The following is a 12872-nucleotide window of genomic DNA, read 5'->3' as shown; positions in this document are numbered from 1 at the left end:
TGCGGATGCAGTGCTGGGAGAAAGGACCAGCAGCAGCACGGATGCAGAGAGAGCTGTTGTACAGATGCAACAGTGGCAGCGGCAGAACCATGGGCAGCAGTACAGGATGCAGCAATGCAGAGGATGTTGGGCAAGAAGGCCTAACATTAGCACAGGTACTGATGCTAGATGATCAGAGTAATACTCAGTGAGGAGTATTGCTAAAGCATAGTCCTCGCTAAGAGGGAGTGTTGATTTGGGGTAGCATCGAATGTGCTCTAGCCACAAAATTTGGTGGAGAGGTTGGGGCACATGAGATCTCCAATACCCAGAAAGGGTTTGGGCAAATTCTAAACAGATCAGGAGATATTAAAATAATTGATATTTTTAATGGAGTCTCTAATTCTAAACTTATGGAAAATAAAATGTTAATGTGTATTAATATGAATCTGTGTTAGAATGGTCCAAAAGACATGGATCAAGCCAAATCTAATCTTAGTCGTTGATTAGGGACTTAATCTCGGCCATTGATATGTCAACAGGAAAAGTATAAGAGGAGGCTTGAGGGTCACTTGGAGAACACACCAGAGTGATCAGTCATTCTATTCTCCAGAGCGGGGTTTGCTAAGAGAGATAGAATCAGTGATCGGAGAGCCGCTGAGGGGCATTGAGTACAGAAGAATAGAGAGGCAAAGATAGTGTCAGGAGAGCAGCAGAGCAGCCAGAGATAGTGACGCAGGAGCTGCCAATGCTCACGCAGGGCCACGGAGAGGCAGCCAAGTGCTGCACAGAGCACTAGAGAGGCTAGCGTATCTGACGTAGAGACCCAAAGAGCTGATGCAGGGCCTCCTGGGGCTGACGCAGGCCAACATAGGCTGACGCAAGGCCAGCGCTGGGCTAGGAGAGGCTGACGCAGTCCAAATTGGGCAAACACTAGGGTTTCTGAGCAATTTTGTGCTAAGGAGCTACCGGAAGGATTATCCGGGGTTTCAGCCAGGAGATTTGTCAGAAACCAAGAGGTATTACTGCCAAGGAAATTCTCTGTTGGGTAGGCCAGTTTCGGCACCCAGATTGTACTCTGATATTGCTTAATAAGAAAACCCTCAGATAGCTGCACCGGTTTTCCCACATTGGGTTTTTCCGGGGACATTGGTCCAAAAATAATGGTGTCATATGGTGTGTTTGTTTCTGTTTCTTTTTAGTTGTTGATCTGTAATATGTTGAGCATGCACTAGTGTTTATTTTCAGTATTTACATTGTAAATAACTTGTTAAGGAAAATAACAAGTAGGTAGGAATAAATCGGATAAAGTGCATGAAGGGTTTCTAAATAAGTAAACTTAGAAACTCCAACAGTAGCATGTGTGGAGCAAGAAGGTCGTAGGAGCAACAAGAAGGCCCCAAGAGCACCAAGAAGGCCACACGAGCAACAGGAAGGTCGTTGGCTATAGGTAAAATAGGCCTAAAGAAGGGATAAAGGAGCTAACCTCAAAGGACAGCGAATTGGCCAACTTTCACTTGTATTTTGATTTGGATATTGGCATAGTTTTTAGACAAATATATGATTTGTAAACCTTTCTGAAGAACAATTTATCCTCAAAAAAGTTGTTGGGTTTTCTCCCAAGGTTAGGTTTCCCAATGTAAAATTATTGTCTCTATTGTGCATTGCTGTCTTTCTATGATTTTTACCAAGGTTGCGGGGGAGCGCCCGCCCCCCTCGAACTACTCCCGAAGCGTGCTCCCTAAAAAAATTTGTGCTCCCTATTTTTTCGGAAGTGAATGAGTGAGTGGTCAAGAGTGTTAGCTCCTTGACCGCTCCCAGAGCGATTTTTTAAAGGCAGGAGCGGTCGGCGAATGCTCCCGACTGCTCCCGTGGGCAAAAAAGGCGCACGACGAACGAGCAAGGGAGGGGAGGGGAAAAATGAGATAAAAGGCCCTCCTCCCCTCCCATTACTCACCATTTTCACATTGAGAAAGCAAGAGAGGGCTTTTGGAATTGGAGCTTGAGTTGAGGAGGAAGATTGAGAGAGATTGAGAGGATTGCTTGGGAGCTTGAGGAGCTTACAAGGGAGATTGGAGCTTGGGATTGAAGGCCAAAGAGGTAGGAACTAGACTCCAATCTAGCATTTGTGTTTTTTATATGTTTATTGGTAACTGAAAATGTTCTCTTCTCTCTTTCGCATTCGAATTCCTCCATTTTATTGCAGGAAAGAAACTATAACTCCACCAAAGAACATGGCTATATGGCTTGGCATTCTCTTGATGTTAGTTCCTTTTTTTGTTATTATGGTGTTGGAGAGTAGAAGGAGGGTTGATCATGATGAAGAGGATGAGGAAGTGGGTTTTGGTGGATTTGAAAACCTTGGAGAGGATGAGGAGTACCTTGGTGAGGAGGAAGAGAAGAGTGGAGGTGATGAGGGCACAAAAATGAAAGCAGTCCAAACCCCATTGTGGAAATATGTTTCTAGGTCTAAAGCAGGGAAAGCGGGTGGAACCACTAGATTTACATGCCTCCATTGAAAAAAAACTTACACAGGCTCATACACCCATGCTAGAAAGCACCTCTGCGGGAAAATGCCATGGGATGGAGAAAAACAAGTAGGAATCAAAACTTGTGTAAGCGTGCCAGCACCACAAACAGCCAAATACATAAGGGAAGAGGAGGAAGCCCAATACAGAGCTAAAATATCAAAGGGTTTTGAACATGATAGCCCACAATCACTTAGACAAAGAACTCCATCAGCATCCTCCCAAGCCAGTGGATATGGAGGCATGGAAACAACCATCCCTTTAAGGCATAGAACCATATCAGATTTCCTTGACGAAGGGTGTAGGAATGATGTAGATGCAAAAATTACCGATTTCTCTCTGCATGTGGGATACCATTCAATGTTCTTTGCTCACCTTATTGAAATGAAATGGTTTCTACCATTAATGATGCCCTCAAAGGATACAAGAGCCCTGGGTATGACAAGGCTAGAACCGTGGGACTTGATCATGAAAAGGAAAAAATAACAAATGCTTTGGGTAAGATGACAAATTCTTGGAATGAGCATGGGTTATCCATTGTATCTAATGGATGGACGAATGTAAAAGGTAAGTCAATGATAAATGTTCGTGTTGTGTCTACTAGTGGTGAAATCTTCCTTTCAGCATATGATTACTCTGAAAAATTCAAGACCGCCATCAACATTGCAAAACCATTACTTCAAACAATTAAACGTATTGGGCCATACAATGTCATCCAAGTCATCACTAATAATGCTTCTAGTTATAAGGCAACGAGAGGAATTATTGAGGATAGATACCCCAACATATTTTGGTCTGGGTGTTTGGTTCACACAATGAACCTTTTGATGCATGATATTATTAAAAACAAACAACATCAATAGAGATGGATTGGTGATTTGTACAAGAGAGACAAGAGAATGATAAAATTTACTACCAATCATAGCAATACCCATGGCCTTTTCCGCAGTCACTCAAGTTTGGACCTATTGAAGATTGCGAAGACTAGATTTGCTAGTTATGACCTCACCTTTAGGCGTCTTTTGAAGGTAAGAGAATCATTGGCCAGCATCGTATCAAGTCAACAATGGGAGGTATTAAAGGGCAAGGCTCCAACCGCAGTTGACAGGGAAGGTTTTGAATAGGTGGAGGAAACTGCACTTGATGGTCTAATTTTGGGCACGTGTGAGGGAACTTTTGCAATTAACCAAGCCTATTTATACCATGATTCGTTTTGAAGAAACAAATAAACCAGTGATTGTGGAGGTGTATGAGCAAATGGATAACATGTTGGGGAAAATAAAAGATATTGTTCAGGAAAAAGATCCCAACTTGTATGATATGATTCACGATTTTGTGTGTGCACGGTGGAATAAACTTAATGTTCCACTACATGCTTTGGTGTATATCCTTATGCCAAAATACAACTCTCCATATCGGTTGGGCGAACCTGCAACAGGGGGTGAGGTTAGGGCCAAACCTCATACAGATCCAGAAGTACAAAAAGGATATATGAAAGCATTAGACAAGTTGGTCCCTAACAAGGAGTGTGTTAATCTACGTCTTGAATTAGGCAGATACTTCACTAGCACTGGAGTGTTTGGTTCTTTGCATGCAATGGAAGATAGGGACAGATTTGATGCCATCACATGGTGGGATGCAAATGGCGACCAAGGACGTTTGCCAAAATTGGCAAAAAAAGTGATCTCACAGGTTGTAAATACTTCTTTTGCAGAGAAGTGTTGGAGCACCTATAGCTTCATCCATAATGTGAGAAGAAACAGACTCAATGAAAACCGGGCAGAAAGCTTGGTTTATGTGCATTACAACTTGAGGTTGTTGAGCCATTATTGTGATCGGACTCGTGAGGATACATCATATTGTACAACATGGGACAACAACCCAAAGAAAGATAATTTGGAGGATGGTGCTCTACATCTAGAAGAATTGGAAATAGATCTTCTGAAGGATGATGATGAAGCAACAGCATCCATGCCACCCCCACCATCCAATATCAATGCTTGAGTTCCAACAACTTTGCCTTTCCCACCACCACCTCCATCTACATCCTCACATGGAGGGCATGTGCCTTCTGGTTCTGGTTGTCCGACTATGCCTCCTCCCGAGACTCCCAGAAGATCACCACGACCTTCTCAGAAATTAGGCATTTCTCGTGGCAAGAGCCCCAAGCATTACCAATAGATAATAGATTTACTTGTATTTTTCTAGTTTCTAGTAGTTTTTATAACTGTTGACTCTTTCATATTTATTATGATATTTTTTGTAAACAATGCATGACAAACATGGTACAACAACCAAGAAGATAATTTGGAGGATGGTGCTCTACATCTAGAAGAATTGGAAACAGATCTTCTGAAGGATGATGATGAAGCAATAACATCCATGCCACCCCCACCATCCAATAGCAATGCCTGAGTTCCAACAACTTTGCATTTCCTGCCACCACCTCCATCTACATCCTCACATGGAGGGCATGTGCCTTCTGGTTTTGGTCGTCCGACTATGCCTCCTCCCGAGACTCCCAGAAGACCACCACGACCTTCTCAGAAATTAGGCCATTCTCGTGGCAAGAGGCCCAAGCATTAGCAATGGATAATAGATTTACTTGTCTTTTCTAGTTTCTAGTAATTTTTATAATTGTCGACTCTTTCATCTTTATTATGATATTTTTTGTAAACAATATATGACAATTTAAGTTTGAAGTTTGAAGTTGGCAATTATAACTCATTGGTAATGAATTATGAATATGATGTTTCGTGAAAGTTGAAACATTTAATTTCATGTTAGATATTTTTTGTTGTCATGGTTACAAGTACAACTTTAGTGATAATTGATAATAAATGTTATATATTGAAATTTGAAAGCCTGAAACTTTAAGATTGATGAAACATGAGACCCGGTATGTTGTATGTTACTAACGTGTGAATGTGGTTGATGAAGATTATAACTTCTAGATGATTGATGTTATATGGTTCAATGCATGTTTTTATGTTTTTTTATATCTAATTCATCATTCTACATGCTTTTGTTGACATATGTGCATCAAAATATATAAAACTATATATTATATAAAAATTTGCTCCCGATTCGCTCCAAAACCAGGAACTTTTGAAAATGTTGCTCCCCGCTCCCGCTTCCAAGTAACCTTGGATTTTTACTGTTTCCATTGAGATTTTCTGAAGTGTAGTTATTTAATGATAATAGTGGCATAAAATACCGGTTGAAGATCATTAGGAAATAATTATCTTGCAGAAAATTGTACCTACTGCACTCTTGCATGGAAAATTCAACACTAGCATGTCTACATGTTCAATACATGGGATATAGACACAGCACACCCGCTCCGATAAGGGACATGTACTGTTACTTAGGGTGAGGCCTGTTTGTTTGTTTTTTAAATTCCCTGGGGTAAGGAACACAAGGGCAAACCATAAGAACCCCAAAAAAGTAAGTAGTTAAAAAGCAAGATGAAGCCTTTTGAAATGAACAAAAAGGAAAATTTCCAAACATAGAAAAGAAAAAAACTGTACTACTTCCCTGATTAACGAATAGCAGCCAATGGGACAAGCACATCAAGACAATGCCTAGAGTATATCCTGTCTAAATCTAAGTAGGTCCTAAACCAAACCAAATAAGAAGGCTGCCAATAGAGATATCCAAGAAAAATATGATTACAGGAAGACAAACAAATGAATTGTGAAAAGTGACATTTGAGGTTCATGATTGTAGAAAAAGCTCACAAGTAAAACTTCAAGGAATCACAGAAGAAAGTCTTTAATGCACCTTATTGGATGCAGGAGTAAGCAGATACAATGGTTCTAGCATGTTGTTTCCAGAAGAAACATCATACATATCTGTTACTCCTCACTTAGCAATTCTTAAAATTTTACATGCAAGAAATTGGTCTGACAATACAGCGGCATCAATCCTGACTACCTCATAAACCAGCACCCATGTACTTGAATTGAATAATGATCCAAATCAATCAAAACATAAGATAATTTCCATAATGGCATAAATTCTACACTATAATATAGCATAGCTATCTAGTTAATTTAGAGTGTAGAATAAAATGATTCACTACAGAGTTCATTCCAGAATTTAGAACCACATAAACTTTCGGTTAGATGTATTATGTTAGGAGAGTATCTAAGCAAGCCAAACGGTCAACTGAGGAAGCTCCATATGACATTTAACCAACAGACTAACAGAAATTTAACTTTCCAATGAATGATGAAGGTAGACCATGGAAGAGAGTCATGGCTCTGTCCAACATGTATTTCCAAATATATTGACAACTATAAAACATGAAATTTCTGATAGTCTTAAATACTTTAAGAATTCCCTCCTGCAGGAAAAAAATGGCTACCCTACTGCATAGTATGTCAACATTAAACCCTGACAAAGTACATGTTATGCAATGCCCAGAATTGCATAGTAGACTGAGACCCTTGTAACACAGTTTCTGATGTAACAATTCAAAGTTCCCTAAAGAAAAATCCATCAAATTTGCGAGACATTCTACGTCAGAACTTCTCAGAAGTATGTGAAATTTGGTAGGGTGTGATTCATGAAATCAGTGAGTAGCATCCCATGATCCAGATATAGAAAAACAATACATTAAGGTGCCAATATTGCAAAACTACGACCATGCAAGTTTTTAAATTGTATGCTCTTCTTTTAGTTATATCAGAAGGCATTAACAAGCACATTTATCATAGGTGTGTACGTATCATTTCATTAACAAATACACTTTTCATGGACACTCTAGAATCTGACCGTACTGATAAATTTTCTAGAAATATTATCACGAATAAATCACTTAAGACTTTTTACAATCTGGTAGCTGAAAAGTATTGGACACCAAACTACTTCAATGACATCACTTACAAATGCATAAAACCCAAAGAAACAAAGTCTCACCTTGTATTGCTCTATGCGGCGTCTTAATTTCTGCTTGTTTACTTCCTTGTCCTTTATTTCGCTGACATCATCTTGTCCCAACTCAAAGTCATCAATTATCTCCGGGGCATCGATTGGATCCACAATAATCTCATCTTCCACAGTACTGGAAAATCAATGTTAGGCTCTGCAAGATGCAAGATCAATCTCCAATCTCAATAGAATATTTCCACCAAATTATTTCACATGCATGATTCAGGACAGATTTTAACTGGAAGAGAAGATGCTTTTAAATCGCATGCCTCCAGTGTAAGAGATCTACAATAGACTGCATTTCAAACTCCATGTAGTTTATCAGCCAGCTTAGCAGACTGGTACAAATCTTAGTATATGTAATTTTTTACATATTGAAGGGGCCATAAAAGGTTATTATAAAAGTACCCAAATGATGTTTGTTCAAAGAATTTTTTTTCTCACTACTGGTGCTTAGAGGAGGCCATAAAAGGTTATTGTAATAGTACCCAAATGAAGTTTGTTCAATGAATTTATTTTCTCATTACTGATGCCTAGCTTCAATTGTTATAAATCCCCCCAGGTAGACCAAATCATAATTACTACTACATAATGATAAGGAAAAGAGATTTTGTGGAATGACTTTGTGCTTTTACTATAAAATAGTAAATACACAAAAATAAGTCATTTTTTTTGTAAAGCCGTGATATATCATAATTAGGGTATCAGGAGAATGGGTTTTGGGAACACTCCTGCTCTAGAACTGCACTCCCAAGTGATTCTGATACAATGGTATGGGATTGGCAATTTATCAAAAGCACCAGGCCCTCTATGTACCCTTCACTAAAGCCAAAACTATTGATTTGGTATGTCAAGCTTCCTACCTCATTTTAACACATGGTTAACCAATTTCATCAAAATTGGAGGTTGTTGACTTGAAAAGCAACCAGGTGGATGGACTTGTACCCACCAATAGCACCAAGCCCTAGCATTAATGTCCCTTGAGGATAGAGCTCAAGGCCAAAGGAGGATACGGAAGGTGCTATTGACGAGGAGGATCTCAATATAGGGAATGCTTTTGTTGATGCATAGATGTTTGAGGTAGCATGATGTTTCCTAGAGACAAGAGGCCATTTATAACCTTAAAGTTAATGTATTTTGCTTCAAATATGTTTCATACTTAATGACAATTTGCTACACTCGCCCTTACATGCTAATATACATGAGAAAACTTTACATGTCTGGTATCTAATGGTTTGGATTTACACTAATGTGTGTGTGTGTGTGTTAAAATTTACATGGTGGCTATGTTGCAGGAAACGTGGCATAGAGGTCCGTTTCCATACGGAAACGGGTACGAAACGCGGAAACGCGTTTGGTACGGCCGTGAAACGCGTTTCCGGTCGTACTGCCACGTTTCCCGAAACGGAAACGTGGACAGTACGGCCGGAAACACGTTTCAGGGCCGTACGACCCACGTTTCCTCATTAACTTGTGTTTTTTTAATTTTTTTTTTTTTAATTTGTTTTTTAATTTACTTGTAGGGTATGTTAGTGATTTCTAGATGTGTCTCTAAAGTTATAAAAGTGAATTGCAGTTCATCAAGAAGTTTGAGGCATATGCAGTTCATGGTAATGTTAAATTCTTAAAGTAAAAGTGATATTCTCCTTTATTTTCCATTTTCATCCTTTTACTTAAATTTTTAACATTACCATGAAATGACTCAGGATGTTTGAGAGTGGTTTCGCCCTCATTGGATTTCATATGGAGAAAGTAGAATTTTAGATTTCACTCAAAATCCAACAGACTTATTTGTTTTTAAGGATTTCAGGATTGGGGGGATTGCAATGTTTCCATTGGATTTTATCATGTACTAAGGTATGGAACTTGTATTTAATCAAGAGAATCAAGCCCTCTATGCAGGGGAAACTCCCAATAATCAAGATCATGTAGGGTACTAGGGTATGAAACGTGTATTTAATCAAGAGCACTAAGGTCGTTCGACTATGTAGGAAGAGACTCCCAATACAACAGTGGTCCTTCTAAAGAATGGGATGTGGATGCAGAAAATCCTGGTTTGGATCTCTCTCTTGCAGCCTTATAGTCTTTATTGTACTTGCAACCTCATATATTAATATAAATAAAGGCTGATTTTGAGATTTGGATATATAATAAACGTTGCTTTTGGATATTCCGATATTTTTATTTTCATTATGTGATCATTCATGAGTAAATGTGATGTAAATTAAATCTTAATGTTTAAGTGTAATAAATTATAATGTATCATTTATGCTTTATGAATGCACATATATATATATATATATATATATATATATATATATTCGTGTTTCCCCGTTTCCAAAATTTGGGGAGGTTGCGTTTCGTATCGCTTCCCGTTTCGGAAACTCGTACCCGTTTCCCTGTTTCGTGCAACTTAGCATGGTGGAGGGTGGAGACCAATATGCTTGTTCTGGAGGCACTAGAATGGTTACATGAGGAGCAGGGACAGGGTAGAAGGAGAAGATTGAGATTGAGGCCACTGATGTGCCAGCCTCGACACCACTTTCTACATAGAGTGACACCCCCACCAATGGTCACGCATCTCTAGCCACAAGCATCTTCTATGAGATGATGAGCCATTCATTTTCCCATAAAAGAGGTATAGCGAATTAGTAACTATCTTCTTGATCAATGTTGCACAAAGCGGGGATGCTTGTTGAAAGCGAAGCGTTAGAAGCATCATTTTCCAAAAATCTAGGAAGTAGAGCATCTCAAAAGCGTCTATTATATACACATATTTTTTTGCATTTATATTTTAAAAAAACATCCAAAATACCATATTAGTTGTAGAAGATATGAAAACATGCATATTTGTACTTAAATCAGGATAGATATGGCATCCATTGTACATCAATGATTAATTATTCAAGCATCAACCATCTAGAACATAGATTCCTCTCCTCTTCTCTAGCCTTTGCCTCTACTTTGATTCCTCAAGGATATTAGTCAACATTGCCCAATTTTGATCAAACGGCCTAATCCAAGCCTTATAACATGGTAGAGAAAGCTTAACATGCCTAATCAATGATTTTGACTCAAGTGAAGGGTATATTTTTCCTAAGGCCATGACAAAGGAGTTCAACAATCAATACCACTAGCACTGGAGTACATATAGGGCTTGGTGCACTTGATTAAATGTCAATCACATACCCTCATACATGATATAATCTAATGAAATGCCACAATCCCATTGATCCTGAAAACTACTAAGTTTGTTGAGTTTTGAATGGGATATGAAATTCTATTTTCTTCATATGAAGTTTGATGATGTTGGAACCACTCTCAAACATCCTGAGTCATTTCATGATAATGTTAAAATTTTAAGTAAAAAGATGAAAATGGTATCTTCTTTATCTTTCATTTTCATCCTTTTACTTTAACAATTTAACTTTACGATTAGGAAGTATCTAGGAAGCATCTAGGGAGCATCATTGGGGCACCTTCGGAGTGTTGTGGAAGCATAATTCCTCACATAAAAATTACAAAAAATAAATTTAAAAATCATTAGAAATTTGGCCCCCCACAGAATCGTCTGCCTACCTACAGATCCACTCGTGATCCATGGCAGATCCGCACCCGAACCTCCACAGATCTGCGGATCGAGCAGCCGAAACCACAGATTGGGCCCCCACAGATCCAATTTATTGATCCGCGGTTCTATCAGAGGATCATTGGCAAATCCGTACTGGACGTGGTACATTGATTATGACTCATGATGACGAGATACATTGATTATATATATGATGCAATTTTGCATTTATTAATATTGAATCAACAACTATAAGGGTTCGGCATTGAGAATTGATGTTTGAACTTTGACTTTTAATTTGGCATCCACTACATCATAGTGTTTTTTTCATATTTACATGCCAATGTCTTTATTTGAGGTTGTCGTTGGTTTATATGCTTAAAATTTTGAAAATCTATTATTTTGTAATTTATAGTGCTTGGTGCAATTTTCCAATTTTGTCACCAATATTGCCGATAAGTAATAATCTGGACCCTTGATGATTTTTTGCCAATGCCAATGTTTTCAACAATGATTGTAGTAGTCTGTAAGAAGAAACAAGTTAGAACTCTATGGGCCAAGCACAACATTCATATTCACCTTGGATTTGGTCTGAGTTGGTGTTCATACCTTCTCAAAGAAATATTGGACTTTATAGCTGACAATTGAGTATTCAGGCATTGTCACTAGCAACTATTGTTATATTTTTCTGTTGTTAGAGTTACAGAATCTGCTATCAAATATACTGCTGAAAAATTGACAACAACTTCTGTTGTATTATTAAACTACTGCTGTTAGTGCTGAATTTAATGCTGCTGAATTTATGGTTATTGCTTCAGAATTTACAGCCATTACTGCTGTTTTTTCAATTGTTTACTCCTGCTACCCTACCAGTTTCAGAGTTTATATCATTTTCCAAGTCATGGCTTTCTACTCTGAGTCTCTGTAAGTTGAAATAAATAAACACACGCACATGCATATAATTTATTTTCTCCAAGCCTCAAGGCTAGTTCAGTCAGTTGGTGCCACTGCTCCTAGGATGTTGCTAGTAATCTGGCATGCTGTGCATGTCCCCCAGTTCAATTCCCATGGGATCAGGTGCACTGAGCCGATTGATGCAGGAGCATTAGAGCTTCCAAGTCATCAAGCTTTTTGGAGACAAAGATCCAAACTGGGGTTCAACATGGAAAAGGAAATTTATTTACTTATTGTAATAAATTTTAATTTCTTTATCTAAAACAACTAGGGATAGAGATAAGACAGAACAGATAAAAATTTAGTGTGAGAATCTGCCTTTTGAGGCATGAGAGATTTAAGGGATAAATTATGGTAGATTTAGCAAAAACCGTGGAGCGATTTTAGGCTTTCATAAAAAGCTACTTTGTTCTAAAACAATTGTTATTTATTATTGTAAGCCTAAGGGCAAAAACAGATGGCCAAATATTGATAGATCGGGCCAATAAAGGAGTGAAAGTATTACTGCGTGTATATGCAGAATAATTAAATGAAATGAAATCTTCATATTATGGATTTTCTATGTGAATGATGCATTGAATGATCTGATGGTGTTAAGACCTGTGCAATCTGGAAATTACACTTAGTTTTGTGATGAATATATGAATGCAGAGATTCAGTAGCCACTCGAGGATTAATGGCAATTAATCAAAAGAAATCTGACAGGAGATATTGAAGTGATTATAAATTGTTAGTGGAGATTCCTTGTATTTCAAAGGTGATTCACCCAAGGTATGAATCATTGACCAAGGCACAGCCAATCTCTGAGTTGTGGAAAATTATTGAATACTGGTGATTGTTGTAGTATCTTGTCAGCATGCAGTGAATAAAGAATGTTTTTCTTATTGTTGTGATCTCTGCCATAAAGT

General features: G+C 38.3%; 1 protein-coding gene across 1 annotated transcript in view; it reads right to left on the bottom strand.

Moving 5' to 3' along the window:
- LOC149191908 (ubiquitin family protein) overlaps positions 1–12872 on the bottom strand; it is a 195131-nt gene that overhangs the window by 131316 nt on the left and 50943 nt on the right. Inside the window, exon 2 of the mRNA XM_089404409.1 lies at positions 7431–7575. Coding sequence (XP_089260535.1) covers positions 7431–7575 — 145 coding nt within the window. The remainder of the gene's footprint in view (positions 1–7430; positions 7576–12872) is intronic.

This window comes from Pinus tabuliformis, chromosome 2_2, assembly GCF_031772625.1.
Source record: "Pinus tabuliformis cultivar Carrire ecotype Pingquan chromosome 2_2, CPIR1, whole genome shotgun sequence".
Classification (NCBI taxonomy): Eukaryota; Viridiplantae; Streptophyta; class Pinopsida; order Pinales; family Pinaceae; genus Pinus; species Pinus tabuliformis.
Note: the sequence above shows the minus strand (reverse complement) of the source record. Positions and strands in the feature narration are given on the sequence as shown.